The sequence below is a fragment of the Sorghum bicolor genome, chromosome 7 (assembly GCF_000003195.3).
Source record: "Sorghum bicolor cultivar BTx623 chromosome 7, Sorghum_bicolor_NCBIv3, whole genome shotgun sequence".
Classification (NCBI taxonomy): domain Eukaryota; kingdom Viridiplantae; phylum Streptophyta; class Magnoliopsida; order Poales; family Poaceae; genus Sorghum; species Sorghum bicolor.
In genome coordinates, this window is record NC_012876.2 from 63,387,130 (window position 1) to 63,407,934 (window position 20,805).

The following is a 20,805-nucleotide window of genomic DNA, read 5'->3' on the forward strand; positions in this document are numbered from 1 at the left end:
CATGGCCGAAGTAGATCCCGGGACCGCTGCCGCCCGCCGCTTGTCGGGCTAGTCGAAGTAGATCCGGTTGTGTTCTAGTCCTCCCGCCGTCGGAACTTGCGGAGCTCGGCGCACCAGCTGCCTCCTCCTTCAACGAGCTCGCGAGGGAAGGCATGGATCTTGCCATGGGCGAGCTCAAGGCCGGTCTTGGCGAGAAGAGGGGCAGATCTTGAGTAGAGACAGGGAGAAGAGGGGCGGCGGCCATGGCGCGACGGGGAAGAGGAGCGGTAGTGGTGGCGTCGGTGGCCACGAGGTGGTGGAGCAGGACGCTGGTGGGCGCGAGATGGCAGCTCCGGTGGTCACAAGGTTCACATTGGAGAGAAGGAGGGGTATGTGAGGATTTGGATTACGGGAGGTGATGGAAACCAACGTTGCTGCATTAGCCGGTCCTGGCTCTCCAGAAAAGGGCAATTCGAGCTTCCCTCCAGGGCCTGGCTCCAAAGTGCTTTAAGCACCGTGCCGGCCGGGTCCAAAACACATCCAAGGAATCAAACAAGGCCACCTGCACGGCTACCAAACACGCTCTGATGTGTTGATGTTGGAGTTGGACCCCTGAACCACCATCCCAATCCTCCCTGTCCTCTTCCTTGCCCTCGTAGAAATCTGAAGGACGGTGGTACATCAAAGCTCAGTTTGGGTTCTCTTGCTAAATTTTAGCTACTTTTGGGTGACTAATGAAACTAAATTATTTTACCTCTTTTAGTCAATGTGTTTGGAGCTTTAGCTACTAAAGTGATTAAAATCTAGCTAGCTAAAATTTAGCAAGATGAACCAAACAGGGTCTAAATCTGAACGAAGGATGTACATTAAGGCTTTATTTAGATTCATTTCTTTGATTTAGATAGTGTAACAATTTTATTTATATTTATCTGGCGAATTACAGACAAACTATATAATTAGTTATTTTTTTAATCTATATTTAATACTTTATGCATGTATTAAAATATTTGATGTGACAAAGAATCTTAGAAAGTTTTTGATTTTTGGTTGCAAACAATGGCCTGGATTCTTTCTCCTACTTACGTTCACCTCTTTGATTCCATCCTCTTCAACGTCGGTGGAATCACCGTAGAACCACCGCTTGTGGAAGAATTAGGTCTTGTTTAGTTATTAAAAAATTTTGTAAAATCTTTTAGATTTTCTGTCACATCAAATTTTATTAAATAACTAATTGTATAGTTTATTTGTAATTTATAAGATAAATCTTTTAAACTTAGCTAATTTATAATTAAATAATATTTATTAAATATAAATAAAAATAACTATTTTGTAAAAAATTGTGGAACTAAACAAGGCCTCAATGGATGTAGAAGTAGAATCAACGCTTGTGGAGGAATCACTGACTGTAGAAGTAAAATCACCGCTTGTGGAATCGCCCGGCAGCTGCTCATTCACCTTTCCTCTAAGAGCCCCTTCGCCGTCACCGTCACCGTCAGCGCCACCGCCGGCGCCAGCCACCACAGCATCAGCGTGCTTCTCGCCGGGCGCCAGCTCTCCCTCTCTCCTTTTGGAGGTCCGCCCCTGCGACGGAACCTCCACACCCCGGGTGGCCGCATCATCCACTTCCGCCTTCCTTTTGGTGCAGCACGCCTTCATCGGGCCCTCAGCCACCGACGCCTCCGACGACGATGACAGCCCCTAGAAACCAAACCCACTGGCCATCGCAAGATCTCACCGACCGCCGGCCACTCGTGTCCTCTTCGTGCGTGTGACTCTTCGCTTGATTCGATCTGGAAGCTGGATCAATGGAGATTGTGGATGAGACTTGAGAGGAGGCGCTCTCCAGGTTATAAAGGTGGCACCGCACACAACCCTAGCGAGGACATGCTTCGGTCGGACTCGGCCCGCGAGTGAAAACGGAGAAAAGGGTGAAGTTCTTGAAAAAACGGCGGCCCGCGGGTCGACCGAAAACAATACGGACCACTAGTGGCCTACGACGCCCTGCGGGATGCTGTGCCGCGGCCGCCGCCGTCCGGGGCTGTGGCGTTGGCCGGTGGAGCTGCGGCGGCTGTCCCGGCTGGCTCCGCCGGCGCCTGCGGCTGCCGACCCGGTGGTGGTCCGCGTGGACGCCAGCAACGTCGCGCGGTTGGGGCCGCCCAAGCCCGGGCCGAGGCCGCGGCAGCTGCTCTCGCTGCCGGCGTTCCCCGCAGGGCTGGACCCTCTCCCGGGAAGGAAGGCGGCGCCGCGTCGCGTGACGGTGGTGAGCTGGGTGAAGCACTACTTCGCCGACGTGCCGCACGAGGCTGTGCAGGCGCACTTCAACAGGAGAACGGTATCTCTGCTTCTGCCCCTTTTTGGACTGGCATTCCTAACCATTGCAGCTTTGATTCAATGGTCACATTTTTTTTCAATTAGTGTTTATTAAGAATAGTTGGAGTACTGATGTTATCATAGTTTAATTGCCTGTTTCAGTTACTTGCATCAGAAAGCTTCTTTGATATGGCTTTGCCAGATTGGTAGTCGTGGATCAGTTGAACACATATAACTTTCCCAATTTAGTGTCATAGCAGCCTGCACAACCTGTTGCTTAGTCATCTTTGATTCAGCATCTAAGATGAGAACGATTTGCTATTCAGGTTTTTTCTGAGTGCTCTGACCACGAGGTTTCAGCTGACAGCATTCGAACTCAGAAGCATCATCTGAAAAAGGTGGCAGTGAAGTGTTTGCTCTATAATAACTCCTTTTGTATGTTGTTGCTGTGCTTTGTGAATAAAGTAAATATGGCCCTCAGTTTGTTGCAGATTAAACATAATGATGCTATGGAGCCTGGAATGAGAATTCACCTTCCTGTTTCAGTGGCTGAGGGCGAGATAAAGAAGCGTTATGAGACCATTCCGACTGCCACATTGCATCCTAATAAAGATGAGATTGAGTACCTGAGGAGGCTTGTTATCCACAGGGTAGTTTTTCTTTGTAGGCTACAAGACCTCTGTATGTCAGTATTCTCCAACTTTGGACATATAGTATTTTGAATGACATAAATGAAATGCCATCGATCTGTCTGCATATTTGTTAATTACAAAAGACTATTCATGATTTGTTAAGCTTGTATGTTGATAAAGATGTTAGCTTGTCATCATTTTAGTGTTTCAAATTTTACTGGTTTCGTTTTACATGATTCAGGTTCAATGCAATAAGCTAAATCTTTTTCAATTACAGGACTCTGCTATATTGGTGCTTAACAAGCCCCCCAAAGTGCCCATGAAAGGACATTTGCCAGTACATAACAGCATGGATGTGCTTGCAGCTGCAGCACTGTCATATGGAAACAAAGAGGGTCCGAAATTGGTGAGTTCACGAGTTGTTTTTGTTTGATTTTTTGTCACTATATAATGTTAGGCTCTCTGAAGATCTCTTTTCCCTGTGGCTTGTGAGCTCAGGTCCATCGATTGGACAGAGAAAGCAGCGGTTTGATTTTGATGGGCAGAACAAAAGAAAGTTTTACTCGGCTGCACTGGCTTTTCACTAGTGTAAATTTAGCTAGAACATCTTCTCAGGTAATCATCAACTCCTTTGATTTAGCATGCCATGTCAATCTGAATTATTGTGATCAATTTACCTTTTCTGATTGCTGCATGCTAACTAATATCTTCCATTGTTGGCATATGCAGACATGGAATAAAGCCTGTGAAGCATACGTGCAGAAGTATTGGGCACTAGTCATTGGTACTCCTAAAGAAAGGGAAGGAGTTATATGTGCTCCTATCTCAAAGGTATTTTCTGATTCATCTGTTAGCGATTACTTGCCACATAAAACAATAAATGATCCCATGTAGGTTAACTTCTTATGTTCCAATCTTTTCAGTTAAATCAAATTGGGTTTCCTGATTCAGGTACTTCTTGATGACGGGAAAGCTGAGAGGGTCATTCTGGCACATCCTTCTGGCATAGATGGCGCACAAGAGGCAATAACAGAGTATCGGGTGATGGGACCAACCATCAACGGGTGCTCATGGATCGAGCTACGCCCATTAACTGGGCGGAAGCACCAGGTACCCTCATAATGTTCGGATTTTGTTTGTGTATGCGGAGACGGTCCACACTTTAGTATATCCTATCATGTCTTTCATTTGTTCTTAGAAACATGGAAAATAAATTCATATATCTTGCATAGGATTTGGCATTTTCAACTGTAAGCATCAATCTGTTCTGTTTGCTCTGGGTTTCAGCTCCGAGTCCACTGTGCCGAAGCCCTCGGCACTCCCATTGTCGGGGATTACAAATATGGTTGGTTTGTGCACCAAACATGGAAGCAAAATCCCCAGCCTGACTTTGAGCCGTTCACTGGAGAGCCATACAAGCTGAGACGGCCAGAAGGCTTGGAGATTCAGAAGGGCAGTGTTCTGTCAAAAGTCCCTTTGCTACACCTGCATTGCCGGGAGATGGTCATCCCCAACATTGCAAAGTTCCTGAGCAGCACTGGAGAATGGCACGAAAACGGCGCCCCATGGGCCAAGGAGAAACCCAATCTCCTAAGATTCGTCGCACCAATGCCTCCACACATGAAAATTAGTTGGAATATAATGTCTTCATACCTAGTGTAATCTCTGTATTTTTGCTTCCATGCCTCTCTTCTCTAGCTGCTTATGTTAACCCCAAGTTCCATATTGTGCTGCTTAGGTAGTTAAGTTGTTTGTTCAAGATTCTGAGATTGTAGCCACCATTTCGGAATCAATGCACAAAACTATTGATGCGAGTATAAATCATTTTCCGAGAGTATATAAATCAGTCTTGGTATGTACGTTGCAAACTCCTAGATATATGAATTCGCTGTCAAGCACATTTTAATCACTGAAATTTACAATCTACTGCTAATACTGTTACTGAACTGGTTAGCATCAATAATTCCAGAAAACTTGGTTTCTCCTATGCTGCTTCCTAAGGTAGACGCCGAGCAGCTTGTAGTACGTCCAGCGCCGCTTCCCGGCGGTGGCTTCCAGCAACACCTCGGAGCTGGCGTGGAAGCCGCCCTTGCCGAACGCCTCGAACACGATGGCATCCGTGGCCACGACGGGCTCGGCGTTGCCGTCAAGCCGGTCGAATGCGAAGGTGAGGTTCCGCGCGAGGCGGCGCTCCAGGTAGGCGTCGACGAAGCAGCCGTGCGTGACGAGGTCCGGCGCGACGCCGTCGCGGCGCATGTGATCGGCGCTGAGGTGGAGGTCCCAGAACATGCACATCTTGGAGAACGCCGCGGCGCGGATGTTGAAGGTGGTGAGGTCCGGCCGGAACCCGGCGGCCACCATCTCCAGGAACGCGCGCTGCAGGGACTTCATCTTGAAGTTTGCCGCGAAGGAGAGGAGGTACAGGTTCCAGAGCAGGTTGCCTGCGTCGCGCCGGCGGAGGCCGGCGTCGGCCACGAACGCGCCGAGCCTGTAGTACTTCTGCTGGGAGATGTACGCGGACGCCACGGCGCGGATGGCGCCACGGGTGACGAGCAGCCCGGCCTTCTTGTGCCGGCGGTAGGCCGCCTCCATCTGCGGGATGGTTCCGGCGGCCGCGTAGGCCCGGACGAAGGCGTCCCCCGTCGCGGCGTCGACGCGGAGGCCAAGGCGGCCCATTTCCAGCACGACGTCCTCCATGCGCGCGAGCTCCCCCGCGGCGCCGAGGCAGGAGACGGCGAGCGGGTAGAGCGCGCGCGCCGCGCCGCGGTCCCGCGCGGAGAGCTCGCGCACGGCGAGGAGGATCTCGTCGAAGCGGCCGAGGCGCGCGTACGCCGGCAGGAGGCGCGGCGCCGCGGCAGGGAGGCACTGCGCAGCGGAGCTGTGCAGGAGCTGCGCCCAGAGGGACCGGGCCTCCGCGAAGTCCCCGGCCTCGGCGCGCGCGACCATGAGGGCCGCCGCGTCCATGGCGTCCGGAGCGGCGGCTCTTAGACGGGACACGACAGCGGAACGCCGAGGCGGAGTCTGCGCGCGCGTCGGGACCTGGCGAGCGGAGGACCGAGCAAGACGATGAGTGGATGGGAGGGAAGGAGAGGGTGCACGAGGAAGCGCCCGCCATGGTGGAAGCAGCAGCGAGCACATCTCATCGTCTCCACGGCCTCCACGGCTCAGTCCGCTGGTGAAGCTGTCAAACCTTGCTGTCCACTGATGTTGCGAACTCGATCTTTAGCAGATACACAGAATGATGCGATGAGGATAAAGAAGATCATAGACGTTTTGACTTTTGAGAGATGTAATAAACAATAATCCAATATATAATCCCATTTAAACAGTAAACGTTCTTAGGCATATCTGCAGTCCTGAAAATTCCAGTCACAGAATAGGATTGCAAAACTGCTGAGCCCACTGCAGTCACAGGAATATCTCGATCTCTGAATTTCAGTGTGAAACATCCGTTGCCGAATTTTAGCTTATGCTGATATTGATTTATTATAAGAAAAAACATTATTTCTTCGCTGAAAAATACTGCAAAACTGCTAAAGTAGTGCTCAAGAACAGGGCACCAGAGATGATACTGCAAAACTGCTAAGTACTGCTCAAGAACAGGGCACCAGAGATGATACTGCAAAACTGCTAAAGTAGTGCTCAAGAACAGGGCACCAGAGATGATTGACGCCTGACGGACAGTTAACAATTCCGATGGCAAACTGGCAGCCCTACGTTCCAGAAAGGCTCTCATGGCATCTCTAATTGCAAAACAAATTCCATTCCAGCATGCCGTATTTATTAACTCAAATATGACTTTCGAGCATAAGCGAACATAGTAATGCAACCATAAACAGTAAACTACACGTAAACCATAACAACAAACTACAAATGACATAAACAGTAAACCTTTCAATGTCCAATCGGACCAGAACATCAGTAAACCATAACACCAAACTACAAATGAGAAACAGTAATCCTTTCAATGTCCAATCGGACCAGAACACCAGATCATGAACCAGCCCAGCGACCAAAGCCGATCCCCAGGGGAGCATTACATTAATCAATCGCAACGTCACATAGAATACATCTCTTACTCTGTTAAAGTGACTACTCAACAGAATTAGACAAGGAAAATGGTCGATGGTACAATAAGAAGATAGCGACACAATCCCGCGGCGAGAAGAGAACAAGAACTCTCACACAAATAGTACATGAACCACAAAATAAAAAACCGGGCGAGGATGGCCAGGCTTGCACAGAACAAGCTGAACACTAACGCCTTCCTCTTCAACTCTAGTTGTAGTACATAAGCTGCTGGGCTGATGACTGGTTTGGGTAGCCATCGTAGAGGGCCTGGGAACCAGCAGCAGCAAGAAGACCTGCAGAAACCTGACCCGCGAGACCATGCTGGCCAGCAATCTGCCCGGCTGCAGCCTGGCTTAAGGCAAGCTGCCTCTGATAAGCAAGAAGTTCTGCTGCTGTGAAACCTTGCGGGACACCTGGCATTGCTACAGCAGGCTGGTATGGAGCAACTGGAGGAGGTAGGGGCTTGGAACTTGTCCCAGGTGGAGTTGGTTTGTTACCCCATGAGCACTACAAGAGAACAGAGCAGTTAAAACCATTAGAAAAATTACATAAAAACAATTATATAAAGGATCATGTAAGCAGGAGGCATTTATATTAATGCTTTGGATCTTACCTTAATTGGTTTCCCACGGACTACCAATCCATTGCCCATCTGAATAGCTAATGCTGCTTCCCCATGGGTGCTATATCTCACAAACCCAAACCCTTTATCCTGTTGAACACGGATTTCCTCGATTGCCCCGACCCCCAAGCTATAGAAGTGGCGGTGAAGCTCATCCCGGTTAACCTGACCAGTTAAGTGAAAGATGAATCATAGTTGCTACAATCTCAATGGTCTCTAGAGTCTAGAGTGCTAGGAAAAAGTAATGAGAAACACATTCACTCCAATTTCAGTAGGCACTAGCAACAGTGAAAAAATCTGGAAACTAGAACCAGTTGGGACGATGAAAGTGGTTGTGCAGCAATTTCATTGTACCTCATGTCCGAGGTTGCCAACATATACAGTAGTGCAATCAGGATTGTTCTCTGGGTTCTCTTTACTTCCTCCATCCTGGCTTGCATCCGTTGCTGCAGAATATAATAAACAACCTTATTGGCTCAAATTGTTATCACTAATTATGTTGCATGTTCTTCATCTCATGCCAATAGTTTAATATAAACATGGTAAAGTTGACGGCCTTAAAAAGAACTGTTGTTTTTCTGGTCATGAAATCATTCAAAAACACTAACCTGAATTGCTGGAGCTACCATTTGTTAGTACAACTGCATTATGATTGTCAGTTTCTGGTTTCTCTTCTGAATTGTTCTTTGTTGCCCAGTTGCACCTTATTTGTCTGCTTCCAAGCCATTTTCCTACAAATTAGTTTCCAAAATTCAGAAATTGCATATCAGTAGACTACAGGCAGGAAAGAAGTAGTGAATATTGTCATAGGCACTGATAGCATGCTTACCAGTCATTTCTGTTATAGCAGTTTCAGCTTCCTGCACCAGCAAAGAGAATCGTACAAGTAAGCAAGTGTAACGCTAATGGAAATGCCAGTTCATACTCAAACTTCATGTGCATGGTATATGAAATACAAACTAAAACAATACAGTTTGAATTTTAACTATGGATGACAAAAGGAGCCAGATAAAGTTTTATCAGGTGCACAACCAATGAAATCTCACAAGAACATTTTAGAATTTAGACAGTAATCAGAACATAGCATCATAAAATCATTTCACAAAAAATGTCAAGAAAAAATAGAAATTTGAACCATGGGAAATTAACATCACATGTTTTCTTTAAACTAGCAGTACTCTGCAAACAATTCGCTAATTTAAACTATAATATTGCCTTTAACAGAATTCAGGCACTGGGAAATTCACCAGTACCAAACATTTAAATGCAAAAATAATAGGAAAAGAAATGAACTGTGGTGTCAAGGCACACGAATAAAAATGGTGACAGTTCTGCAAAATCCAAGGAAGCAAAGTCCAAATTGTCCGTGCCTGTTGATTACGGAAGGAGACAAAACCATAACCCCTGGAGCGTCCAGTTTTGTTGTCCCACATGACTCGAGCATCGCTGCACATATAGATGATACAAATGAAAATCTAAAAGGCTACAGACAAACAAAAATGGTAGAAGCTAAGAGAGAAGTCATAGTGCCCAAACTCTACCATCCTAAATTCAATAGCACAAGAAATATATAGATTTGAGATAGCATATTGCGAAATTTGAATGACAAGTCACCATTTGAAAGCATAGGCTGTAGGTCAAGCTCGTCATAGATGCCATCATGATACAAAGAACTAAGGACTTACGAACAAGAAGGATATGCTGAGAAACAGGCATAAAGAGTTGCATCATTCACTTCAGAACTTAAATCACCAACAAAAATATGGAAATGCCCTGGAAATAATTCAATGGGCACGGTTAACCAAACAAGTATTATAATATGAAAAGAAAGAGACAACAAGAATATATATATATAAATTTAAGAATATCTCACCTGATGTATCCTCCCTCTGCGTACTTGCATATGCCCAGTTCACCTTGATTGCTTGTCCATATCTGTGTAAGGATTGCGACAATAAAGAACACCAGAATTTAAATCTCTGAAATTTGTGTTGTTTAAAGTAGTATAACAGAACTTACATGTGACGGCCATGAAGGGTCATGATTGCTAGAGCAGCAGATCTTCGATCATAGTAGTCCACAAACCCAAAGGAAGACTGCAGAAAGAGTGAAAGCTCATCAGATAAATGCAATTGACTCAAAAAAGTATGTATGCTGTGAAATTATCAGCCAGAGAAAGATCATGAGACTTCTCGGCAGTAGCATAAAGCATACTGGAAAAATTTACCATCAAGTTACAACTATATATCAACCACTGGTGTTTCTCTAGCATTCATAAAACCTTTGGTTCAACACATAATCACATGTGCCTTCAGAAAGTTGGAGGACTATTTAAATACAACCATTTCTGATGCAATATCACATGTGCTCCAAATCTTAAACATTGACTGCAGAAGTTCACCTTCTCTTTCCGTATGAGCTTGCATCTTTCCACAAGGCCAGCACTCTGGAAAACTTCAATCAAAAGGCTCTCCGTGACGTTAGGGTTCACATTTCCAACATACCTATTCAGCAAATCATCATGACTTAAAATCATACTTAGGAGAAAGAAGATAACTGCATAAAAATTCAAGGTAGGTACTATAAGACTGTATCTAGATTATGCAACTGCAATTAGCTACAGATTTAGCACCAGCATATATGTGAAACTGTGCATTTACGTAAATTTGGCTTTCGTTACCTTTGAAAACTTCAGGTTTTTTAATTTTTTAAAAGGAAAACATAGTTGCACAGATAAAAAGGGAAAAAGGAAAAGTAAGCTATAAATCACATATGAAAGTGAAAACAGAGAAGAACACCGAAAGCACTCACACACTGCGACAAGTGGAAGGATCAAACCCAGGTGGAAGGTTGCCATTGGAAATAGGTTCCATCTGCAAAATATAAAATATAGAAGAAAATAAAAAAGAAGATACTTATTGCGAAACAAGCTAATGACAAGCAAATCAAAACAAAGTACAATTGTGTACTACACTTATTGTGAAACAAGCTAATGACAAGTAAATCAAAACAAAGTACAATTGTGTACTACACTTACTGTGAAACACACTAATGACAAGCAAATCAAAATAAAGTACAATTGTGTACTAAAAATGTGAAGAGAATATAAACTCAGTTCTTCTAGCCATATTGTATCCCATTGGCCATAGAATCAGTGATTGCATACAATTACTACCAAACATCTCTTCCGAACTAGAACAATGCCGCTTTGCATATGCAGCAGTGCCGTTTGTTTTCATTCCTTAGCTTAAGGAACAAAAGTCAGAGCACAACTAACTATCAAGAATAATATAATGCACTTAACAGACTTCATAAAGCTGGAGATAATAATAGTACAGGATGTATAGACTACATTATTCCAATAAAATAAAATACCAATAAATGTACTAAAACCGCACCCAAATGATCTGCGGGGCAACCTAAGCAGAATGCTCGAACTCAATGCACACGACATTCTAGATTCACGAACAGATCAGGTCATCAGTTTGTGTTACCACCCAATCCACAGCCGATACAAATGATAGATGGGAAAATAGGCTGTAGACCGTAGTGGACTAGTGGTACGGGGCAAGCAAAGACAAAGAAAGGGGGCACAAAAGAAAAAAAAATAGCATCCCTTTAGCTAAAAGCATGAAGGGAGTGAGAACCCAATCCTTCCTATTCGTAGTAACCGTCTTCCAAGAAATCACATCCAAACGCCTTCCTTTATTAACAACATTTCTTCCAAGTCGCAACAACGATAGAGATAGAGGCAGTAGCACAAGCATCTCGTACGCGACTAGAAACGTATCACAAACAACAATAACACGCAATCAGCAGACAAACTTGTGCAGCGACAGCGCTTGCTCCAATTCCACCACAAAATGAGCTAGAAGAAACCCAATCTATCAAGCTGTAACTTGTGCTGCCGCTAGCCCGCCCGCCACCAAAAAAAAAAAGTCCAGTAACCCAGCGAGGCAGCCTAAGAAAAATGCTCAAAGCAAGAAAACAATCTCCCACGCTCACAAGCAGATCGGCGCGCATTACTGCCGCCCAATGCGCACACAGACCAGCAGATCGAGAGGAGGCGAGGATCCGGGGGCACGACCTGGGTCATGGCCGCCGCTGCCGCGGCGGCGAGGACGCCGGACTGGTACTGCTGCTGCTGCTGCAGCGCCTGCTGCATCAGGAGCGCCTGCTGCTGCTGCTGCTGCCGGAGCCTCTGCTGCTGCTGCTGGTGGTGGCTGCCCCCGGCGCCGTTCATCTCCTCCTCCGGCGAGGCGAGGACCAGATCGGAACCCCGGGGCGGACCGAGCCCGCGCACGGATCGATCCACGGATCGGCGGACTGGGGGAGAGCAGATCGATGGATTCGGGGGCGAATTCTTCGTCGGGGATCGAGCAGGGGAACGAGAACGCAGGAAGAGGAGGTGATATTTTTTTTTTCCCTTGGTGTTTTTTTTTTCCTCCTCTGTTTTTTTCTCCCCGTCGTCGCTGTGCGCTCCCCCCTATCGAGATTAGAGAGCGGAGGGGCAGAACGGGGATTTTGCCACCCGTGACTAGGTGACGTGGAGCTTTCCGTGTGCCTGCTGTTACTCACTGGCAGGTGGGCCCGTGACCATTCCTACCTGCAAGCTGCTCGCTCAGGCTCGGGGCCGCCTCGATTTTGGATAAGGATTTTGCTAACCGTGTGCCTTTTTTGCCCAAATACCATGCGTGTTTTGAGACTCTTAGATCAAACTTTTTTAAAATTCACCCGTTTCCCTTGCGAACACCATGTTTTTTTTGTTCAAGGAACAATGTGTGCACAAATTGATCTACAAAAATATTTTTATAAAAGATCTAAAATGTTATTATAGGACCTCACTTGTGAACAAGTGAAGATTGACGGGTTTTTTTTTGGCCATAGAATGGGTTTGATTCCCTCCTGAAGTTTTGGTTCACATGTTCTTTTTTTCTTATTCCTCACTATAAAATGTTACGACCGTTCTTTTTTGTCACGTCATGTTTGATTCTTGTCATTCTATGTTTTGATATGGCGTTGATACTAGTTTGACATTGATTCTTTGTATACACATACACCATACCATACAGCAGCGCAATAGTCGAAACTTACTTGCACCTAAAGTTCGCATGTAGAGTAGAGCATGTGCCATGACCGCAATAGTAATTACAGTATATACTTATGATAAAAAAAACCACTTCATAGTACGACATTTTTTTTTTAAAAAAAAGGAAACAACTTTGACCAAAAATCAAATATTGGTGAATAATTAAAATCTAGCTGACCTTGTCAAACACGGGTCCGTGTTCAGATGGGTTCGAGAAAAATTTTCATGTCAAAATCTTTAGTCTGAGACTGGCTCGATACACCAAGATGTCAGGCTATTTCTCAAGTTTTTCCGCATTTTTTCCTACTTTGAAGTTTTTAAGATTGGATTGAGTCATGAGTCAAAAGTCATGGCCCGAATTCAATCCACTATATTAATGGGTTAGGTTGGGCTTTTTTTTAAGTGGGTCAAATTGGGTGATCTATAATCAGGTTATTCCAATCCAGCTATGATCGCAAACGTTTTAAAACTTCCTAGGCCAACGTACCAGCAGCTACCAAACTCTACCGGAGAGGGCGCATGTCCTGTTCACTACTTCACTGCTTGGACACGGGCAGATCACCCACCACTCGTCTCCCACACACAGCAAAATTTACCTACTCAATAATTTAACAGATTAGCAAAAATTATAAAAGATCACAAGATTTATAATATCAAATAAGTATAATATAAAACTATAATTAATGCATAATTTAATAATATTTTTTTCTTGTTGGATACCATAAATATTATTATTTTATTATATAAAATTTAGTCACACTTTATATGCTTTGACTCTACGAGAAAATTAAAATAACTTACAATTCGGAGTGAAAGGAGTAGTTCTACTAGAAGTTTGTCTTGTTTCTACTAGATGTTTGTGAGTACAAGAATGTACAGTATTTCACATTGAATGGGTTGATTCCCTCCTAAAATTTCGCTTCACGTTTTCTTTTTCTCTCATATCTTTTATAAAAATGTTACAATTGTTCTTTTTTTCTTTGTCACTTTTGGTTCTTGCTTTTCGATCGGTAAGACGTTTGATTCTTGTTCGACATTGGTTCTTTGTACACCTTGCTTCACCTAAAGGTCGATCGTATGTATTCGGTGGAGGAGTATGTACCATGACCACAATAGGTGAGACTCACAGACTCACAGTAGAATGAATGTTTGAATTGAACAAAAAATTCTGACAAAATAAATATCACAGGGACAATTTATATTTACGTCTGAGAGGCGAGGCTCGTACATCGTATCATGTCCTTATACAAAAGAACACTCACAAATCTTGACTGTCACGATGACCTGAGATGAACAAGGTACACAACAATGTGCATTTCTAGCTTGCACACAAAGGATGCTTTTGCAACCGCAGGCTCACTTGGTGCTACTCACTACAATCTGAGAATGCCATGTCCCGAAGATAAGCGCGGTATAGGTCATCCAAGGTTGTGTAGTTGTTTGACGGCCATTTTAAATATACTGGCTTTCCTCCAGGCCATGTGTCGCCTTTTGATCTAGTCCTAGATAAATATGGCGCTAAACGCCTCCTCCAGCGCTCTTCTCTTACTCAACTCAGCAGTCCATCCGCCAGCTCGTGCTGCTCGCTCTGCGCGTAGTCTCCTGGTCTCCTCGTCATCTCCTTGAGGGTCTGACCGACTGCCGATTAGTTGGGGAGCCATACCTGTGGGGCGAGGCTGAGCCACTCCCCCAAGAACGGCGGCAGGTGCATACTGGCCCTGAACTCCTGCCCCGCCACTAATACCCTGAGAACTCCCAGCAGCCTGTTACAGATTGCAAGAGCACCAAGTGTTGGCATTTATACCAAGTACACGATATCAATGCACCAACTTAAGAAAAAATAGTATCGAAGTAAAGCAGTACAGTATAAAGAACCATAATGAAAGGAAAAGGAACTTTGCGGTAGTTCTTTATGCGAGATATGCGTGAGTCAAACCATACAAAAAACTGAACATGATCATATAAGGATACAAAGAGAAGATGACAATATCACCCTTTACTAAATTTCATTTGCGGTCATGTTGGTCGGGTAGGACAATATCTAAAGATGTAAGACATCTATGCAAATATATATATATAGCGATAAAAAATGCATAAATGAAGGTGAAACATGCTGGCAAAGGATTTAACTTGCTAAAAGATTGCCCCTTTGATCACCAAATCAGCACTCCTGCACAGGCCATTTTTTTTCTAGTGCAAAACATGCAGCCAATACTATGATTATGATCGCAATTACCAATAGAACATGTTGATAAGATGTCAAGGTGATAAATCTGAAAGCTCACTTCATGATTTAGCATTTCATCACTACTATATTTTCATGATGTTTATTACATTGAAAAAAAAATCCCATGACGTTTAGTAGAAGTTTGCCTGGTTGACCTACTAAATGGTAGTGCCAAATATTTCCCATACAAGCAGCTTACCAGTGACACCAGCATGAAGGGATTGCTCATGTACTTACACAACCAGCTATCAGACAATCAGAACTCTAAGTTGAAGAAAACCCATATTTTATTTTATAATCTTCATACTCTTTTTATGAAGAAAACATATATATTGAAAATATCTACTGACCGTATCATTGGCCTCGGTCTTTACAGGGTTCATCCTGCTTGCTTTAAGTGCTGCTGCAAGATCTTCTGCCTATAAAGGAACACATTATACATAAAAGATAAATCTTCCTCGATCAGATATATGAATATGTCAAAAGTTAGAGTAAAACATTTCAACAGGAATTTCGGTACTCCATAAGACTACATCACGGATCATGACAAAACACACCCTTTTAGCTCTGGACAAGTATATCTGCTCCGCATTTTCCTGTTGATATCTTGCAATTTTTGCTTCAATCGCCTCGACATCTATCCCTTCAATCAGGTTGAAAGCTGGAAAAGAAAAATCAAACCTGCTAAGTTTTTCCCAATTGGTATCATTCAAGAATAATAAATTAACAAACAGGGGGAACAACTCACTCATATCCTCAACTTCTTCTAGATAATCGTTGTAATCCTTCAGAGTAGGGAAATGTTCCTGCGTCTTGTTGAATCTAAACCCAACATACAAATAATGGTAATTAGCAGCTTGATAGAAAAAAAAATCCCTTTTCTCACAGAGAACAGAGGGATTGCTTCAGGGTGTGGAGCGCACATGCTGGCTATCCTGCGGCGGATGGTCATCTCCTTCGCCCATGCGTTCCCCCCGCCGCCTGACACCATCACCATCTCACCACCGCTGCCTAGACCACAGGATCAGCTCCCTCACTCCCTGGACTCACACCGCAGTGGGTTCGAGCTGGGAAGTGAGTAGTGGCTAGGGTTCGGACTTCGGAGTGAGAAGAGGAAGGGGAAGAAGTGTATGCCTCAACTGCAATTAGAGAGAAAATGAGAGGTCCTACCGACAGATTACTGGTTTTAATAAAGCGACATTCTACTTTATCAGAGTATCCTAACCAGACAATCATAGTTATTGCAAGTAATCTGAAATACTATTACTCGATTCAGTTATCTTTGAGAACTCATTTTTTTCACGTCCACGCATCTATATAATATATATGTTTAGAAATCTACAAACAACCATTCATGACGTAAGGTTAGAAAGTGACACGAATGCAGGTAACTTATACTTGCTTCTCAGATATTTTTTTTCATAAAATTTGATTCAACACTTTACCCTTATTTACAGGATTAACCATTCACTTTCAAGCTATATCAATGATAATTCATATATGTTGTTAGCATCAATCTTAAATGATCTAAAATAGTAGTCCCATGGCACCACACGGGGTATTCAACTAGTTTGCAACTGCAGATGAAGTCCATATTACATTAGAATGACAAGTCCATCCATCCATCCTATTGATCATGAGCATATGAAACTAACCAGTCAAAAATTGTAACTATAGTACATAACAATAGATGAGTATATGAAACTACTCCTCTGTTAACATAGCATACACCGTGTCACCTATTTCTATAAATACATTGTGAAACTGCATGCGACAACACAGCTAAGAACAATCTGTAATACTCCTACGACATATCTACTGCACTCTACAGCAAGTCCAAATGTTTTTTTTTTTTGCCTTTTTATTAATCGCATGCAAATCAGTATGGACAGACTGCTACATGTGTGAACCCATTAAAAAGAAATGAAATGAATCATGCACGAATCGACTGAGACCTAAATCCATCCATTCATCAACATTTTCAGGTCGCAGGATGAGGGGGATTAGAGGGAGCCTGAGAAACATACCTTCAAAAGTGGCTGGTCGAGCTGGAGGTAGTTGAATCAACGGGCTGCCACAGACCCACAGGTCGCAGAGCTGGAGGTAGTTGAATCAACGGGCTGCCACAGACCCACGGGTCGCAGGCCAGTCAAAGCCGTCGAGGCTGCTCGGCATCGCAGGATCCGTCGGAGGTGGAACAAGTCGCGGGTGCTTGCTGGATCTGCAGGGCGTCGACCGGCAGTCGTGGTAGCAATCGCCGATGCGGCGTTCCGTGCGGAGAAAAGGAGAGTGGAGGGGTGGAGGCGGAAGCGGAAGGGCAAGGCCAAAGGGCCGAGCGCACGGAGAGGAGACGTAGTGGAATTCGGTGGGTAATTTTTACCGGTTGCAAGGGGCAGTTTGGTCATTGGTAAATGCCGTTGTGGAAAATCTGGGCGTTTGGGGCCGTCCGTTCGATTTTCTCCACCAGAAAGCAGAAGCTGCTGAGAATCAGTCCCAAACAAACAGGGCCTAAACAATTTGTCTGGAACTGATTCTGGTATCCCACAAATTGTAACGGAGGGAGTACACAAGAAGTCTGGTATCCCACAGACCATAATAATCATAATCATATCAATGATGCTCCACATTTATGCCTCCTGACGATGGCACTAAACCTATAGTACAACATTTGCAATAAACTCAACCTGGTTGACTCATAGACGTCACAACAGATAGACATGGCCACATGGCGATGCTTCACCATGCCAAGAATGAAGGTGACTAAAACTCAGTTGAGTGACTTCCATTCCCACATCTGAATGGACAGAAACGGCATCCCGATCATCAGTTAGACTCAAACCATTGTTCTTGTTGTCACAAACATACTGGTATGCCATTGCTTCTGCCCTGAAATCCCGAAAACAAGAGGCGATCAGGCATTGTTCTTCTTACAGCAAACAAGGAAAACTTCTGAAAATAACTGAGCAAATTTTACCTGCAAATGACAGTGGAAATCTTTTATTGGCCATAGCACTAATCCATTAGCAAGACTATCTGGGGCAGATTTAACAGAATAGTCTGTGATGTAGGCATATTGCCACTGTTTCAGATCAGTAGTCAGTAGACACCGTAATCTTTCACAGTCAATACAACAAAGCTTCTGAGTAAAACCGGTGTAATGGAAACGTAGTTTCAAAATCATTTCTGAAGCTAAAATAAGAATTGCAGGACCCATATTCTGTTCTGGAAATAATTCAAGCATCAATCTAAAATTGACTTCGTACACTCGAGGTCAACTAATGTCTATGAAAATTTTTACTACATTGAAACTATCCCGATGAAGATCAGGAGGAAACCAGATCTATCAGTTTGAGTTAGTCTTAGCAGTCAGCATGTGCCATTCACATTGCACTGGCAGTGAGCTTAGAGAAATCATGTATAGCCATCTTGTCGTAAAAACTGTTGTGCACCCTAAATACCAATTTGTCTTGTGTCTGTATGAGGTGTGGTGTGTACATCACAAGAAAACATTCCCTTGGGTGACAAGTGATTTGCCCTGATATCTGAATACTCAATAACACTACAAAACAAACATCTCAGTTTAATATTTTTGGTGGAAAAACTGAGGTATATCAAACAGTGAATGCAGTGGTAGTGCTTGAATGCTAATATAACCATCTCAGCTCTTAGCAGTTAACAGCAAATATATGGAACTGTCTTTGTGGAGGCTAACACAAACAACACCGCATAATGACTAGGAATGTCAAATTTTTCTTATATGCTCCAAAAAGTCCCCAGTTAATTTCCTCAATTCTGTCAGAAAATGTCCAGAATCACCAGTGACTGTGGTTTCAATCGGCGATACTGTAGCAATAACAACAAAATTCTCGCCATTACCAACATCTATTTCGAACAGTTCTGAGAAAACTTGGTGAAGAACATCAATCATCCCTTTGTAGAAGGACCTATCTGCAGGAGGTGGAATCACATTCAGAATCAAAACTCCGTGACGATGTAGGATTGTGCGCACCCAGAGAAGGACATTTCCATGAGTCATCTCCAATGGCGGCGCGCTGACACCACACATAGCATCAGAGGAGTCAAGATCTACCATAATTGCACTGAAATTCATATCAGGCTCTCCTTGCTGAGCAAAATCCTCTATCATTTGTATAGCATCACCGACATGGACATGGAGAAACTCATCCTCCACCAGCCCAAAATGATTCCTTGCGACATCCAGGACAACACCATCGGCCTCTACTCCGAGAACATCAAACTGAAGCCCCATTCTGATTGACATGAGGAGTGATCCACCTCCAACACCAGCACAGAGACACCTGGGCCTAACACCTGACCGAATACTCTCCTCAATGGATGGCGCAGTCACTGCGAGACCAGCAACCATGGCTTGGAGGTAAGGCTGGACCAACGATCCACCCACCTCCGGCTGCAACAGCTCACCTGAGCCTTCCGGTGCTTCCAGCAACGGCGACGAAGCAGCAGCAGCAGCAGCAGGTGACTGACATAGGCGCACCTGTGTCTGCACAAGGCAGGGCATGCGCTTGAACCGCAGCCTGCGGCGCCATTCAGCTGGACCGGGGCTGCAGTCAATGGCCACATCCTCGACAACCATCTCACCAACAACAGGGCCAGCGATGAACTTGATAGGGGCAAGCCGGAGGAGGTCATCCTGGAAGGTGAGCAGCGGGACGTCAGGGACGGCGTTGTCCCGAAACGCGGCCATGGGGCAGAGAGCAAGGAGGAGGGGGAGGAGCCGAGCGTGAGCAGGGTCGGGGTCCGGGCGACGGACGCACGAAACGACCCGAGGAGAAGGCGCCGAGAGCTCAGGACCAACGAGTATGAGACGGGAGAAGCGGGTGGTCGAGAGGAGGAGGTGGAGGTGACCGGCGCGGGTGGAGAAGATCCAGTCGCGGTGCTGGCCGGCCGGGACGAGCATCGCCGCCGTCGGCGGGACGGCCGGAGAGGGAAGGGGCGAATCGAGGACGGCAACCCGGACGCACTCCCCGGCGTCGCCGTCGCCGCCGCTCCCGTCCCCGTAAGGATTGGAGGCGTGGCCGAGGAAAGGGTTGGGAAAGGCGAAGGAGACGAAGCGGGAAGGCGCGATGCGCCGCAAGCCCTCTAGCTCCGGGCTCACCGCCATCGCGCCCTGACTGCAACTGCCACTGCTGTGGCGGTGAGGCACCAAGAAGCGCGAAAGCGATCCCTTCCCCGGGGTTTCTTGTACCCCCGAGTTCGAGGGGTGATCTCTATGGCGTGCAGAGCGTATAGCGTGAAGTGAAGCGAGCCGCCGCCGGCGTCGAGCCGATGGTGCGGAGGAAGATGGGCGATGGCGAGGCTGCTTGGTTCACTTTCGAAATTTACCAAAAAATTTTTTGACAAGCCATGATTTTAACTAGTTAAACTTATCAACTTCTTATATTTAGCTTGTCAAACTTTTTAGCAACTCTTTTTATCTAACTTTTGGCTGTCAAACCTTTGGCATGATAGATTTTGGTCACCGGGCGACCCAAATTCTCCACCCGAAAATTCTGGGGTGTCCTCTCCGATCATGTGTCGTGAGACCCACCGGCCAGTGAGTATACTTTCACAGCACTATTCAATTGATTAGCAATTCAATTAAAACTCGATCAGGGGGAGAGACGTCCCTGATTTTCGTCTTAAGAAGTTTTCGTCTTAAGAAGATGGTGCCATGATTTGAACCCGGACTGACTCAGCCAACCGCTTCTTTGGCGTGTTGTACTGACCAGTTACACCGTGAGAGTATTGGCATTAAAACAGTTAACTCAAACTTCTCAGCTTCAATCATAGATAATAATCATTCTTAAAAAAAATTAACAACAAGAATTAATAAAACTAAATTTGGAAAACATTT

At 45.0% G+C, this 20,805-nt stretch overlaps 4 protein-coding genes across 5 annotated transcripts; 1 reads left to right on the forward strand and 3 right to left on the reverse strand.

The window, feature by feature from the left end:
* LOC8063999 (RNA pseudouridine synthase 3, mitochondrial) lies at positions 1,306–4,767 on the forward strand. Its single transcript, XM_021465734.1, has 8 exons — positions 1,306–2,311; positions 2,616–2,698; positions 2,771–2,939; positions 3,199–3,327; positions 3,420–3,536; positions 3,651–3,752; positions 3,873–4,031; positions 4,209–4,767. The coding sequence occupies exons 1-8, from the start codon at positions 1,988–1,990 to the stop codon at positions 4,581–4,583; spliced, it is 1,458 nt and encodes a 485-aa protein (XP_021321409.1). The 5' UTR covers positions 1,306–1,987; the 3' UTR covers positions 4,584–4,767.
* LOC8064000 (pentatricopeptide repeat-containing protein At3g42630) lies at positions 4,779–5,885 on the reverse strand. The gene has a single exon (XM_002445815.2). The coding sequence runs from the start codon at positions 5,883–5,885 to the stop codon at positions 4,878–4,880; it is 1,008 nt and encodes a 335-aa protein (XP_002445860.1). The 3' UTR covers positions 4,779–4,877.
* On the reverse strand, positions 6,915–12,090 carry LOC8062439 (oligouridylate-binding protein 1B). Its single transcript, XM_002445816.2, has 12 exons — positions 11,702–12,090; positions 10,426–10,487; positions 10,016–10,118; positions 9,634–9,710; positions 9,488–9,549; positions 9,300–9,387; positions 8,985–9,060; positions 8,444–8,474; positions 8,223–8,345; positions 7,969–8,060; positions 7,606–7,779; positions 6,915–7,499 (listed from the first exon to the last, which is right to left on the reverse strand). The coding sequence occupies exons 1-12, from the start codon at positions 11,855–11,857 to the stop codon at positions 7,200–7,202; spliced, it is 1,344 nt and encodes a 447-aa protein (XP_002445861.1). The 5' UTR covers positions 11,858–12,090; the 3' UTR covers positions 6,915–7,199.
* LOC8062440 (RNA polymerase II transcription factor B subunit 3) lies at positions 13,852–20,531 on the reverse strand. Of its 2 annotated transcripts, XM_002445817.2 has the most exons (7): positions 17,905–18,667; positions 16,958–17,816; positions 15,854–16,069; positions 15,679–15,752; positions 15,488–15,591; positions 15,281–15,349; positions 13,852–14,466 (listed from the first exon to the last, which is right to left on the reverse strand). In XM_002445817.2, the coding sequence occupies exons 3-7, from the start codon at positions 15,925–15,927 to the stop codon at positions 14,206–14,208; spliced, it is 582 nt and encodes a 193-aa protein (XP_002445862.1). In that variant the 5' UTR covers positions 15,928–16,069; positions 16,958–17,816; positions 17,905–18,667; the 3' UTR covers positions 13,852–14,205. The 2 variants fall into 2 exon arrangements, with proteins under 2 accessions (XP_002445862.1, XP_002445863.1); XM_002445818.2 differs by lacking the exons at positions 13,852–14,466; positions 15,281–15,349; positions 15,488–15,591; positions 15,679–15,752; positions 15,854–16,069 and having other exon boundaries at positions 17,494–17,816; positions 17,905–20,531.

Coding starts and splice junctions, on each gene's coding strand:
- LOC8063999 (XM_021465734.1), top strand. CDS start 1,988: ATGCTGTGCCGCGGCCGCCGCCGTCCGGGGCTGTGGCGTTGGCCGGTG. Junction 2,940..3,198: donor GGAGGCTTGTTATCCACAGG/GTAGTTTTTCTT, acceptor TTTCAATTACAG/GACTCTGCTATATTGGTGCT. Junction 3,537..3,650: donor TAGCTAGAACATCTTCTCAG/GTAATCATCAAC, acceptor TGGCATATGCAG/ACATGGAATAAAGCCTGTGA.
- LOC8064000 (XM_002445815.2), bottom strand. CDS start 5,885: ATGGACGCGGCGGCCCTCATGGTCGCGCGCGCCGAGGCCGGGGACTTC.
- LOC8062439 (XM_002445816.2), bottom strand. CDS start 11,857: ATGAACGGCGCCGGGGGCAGCCACCACCAGCAGCAGCAGCAGAGGCTC. Junction 9,550..9,633: donor ACCCTTCATGGCCGTCACAT/GTAAGTTCTGTT, acceptor ATCCTTACACAG/ATATGGACAAGCAATCAAGG. Junction 7,500..7,605: donor TCCGTGGGAAACCAATTAAG/GTAAGATCCAAA, acceptor GTTCTCTTGTAG/TGCTCATGGGGTAACAAACC.
- LOC8062440 (XM_002445818.2), bottom strand. CDS start 20,073: ATGGCGGTGAGCCCGGAGCTAGAGGGCTTGCGGCGCATCGCGCCTTCC.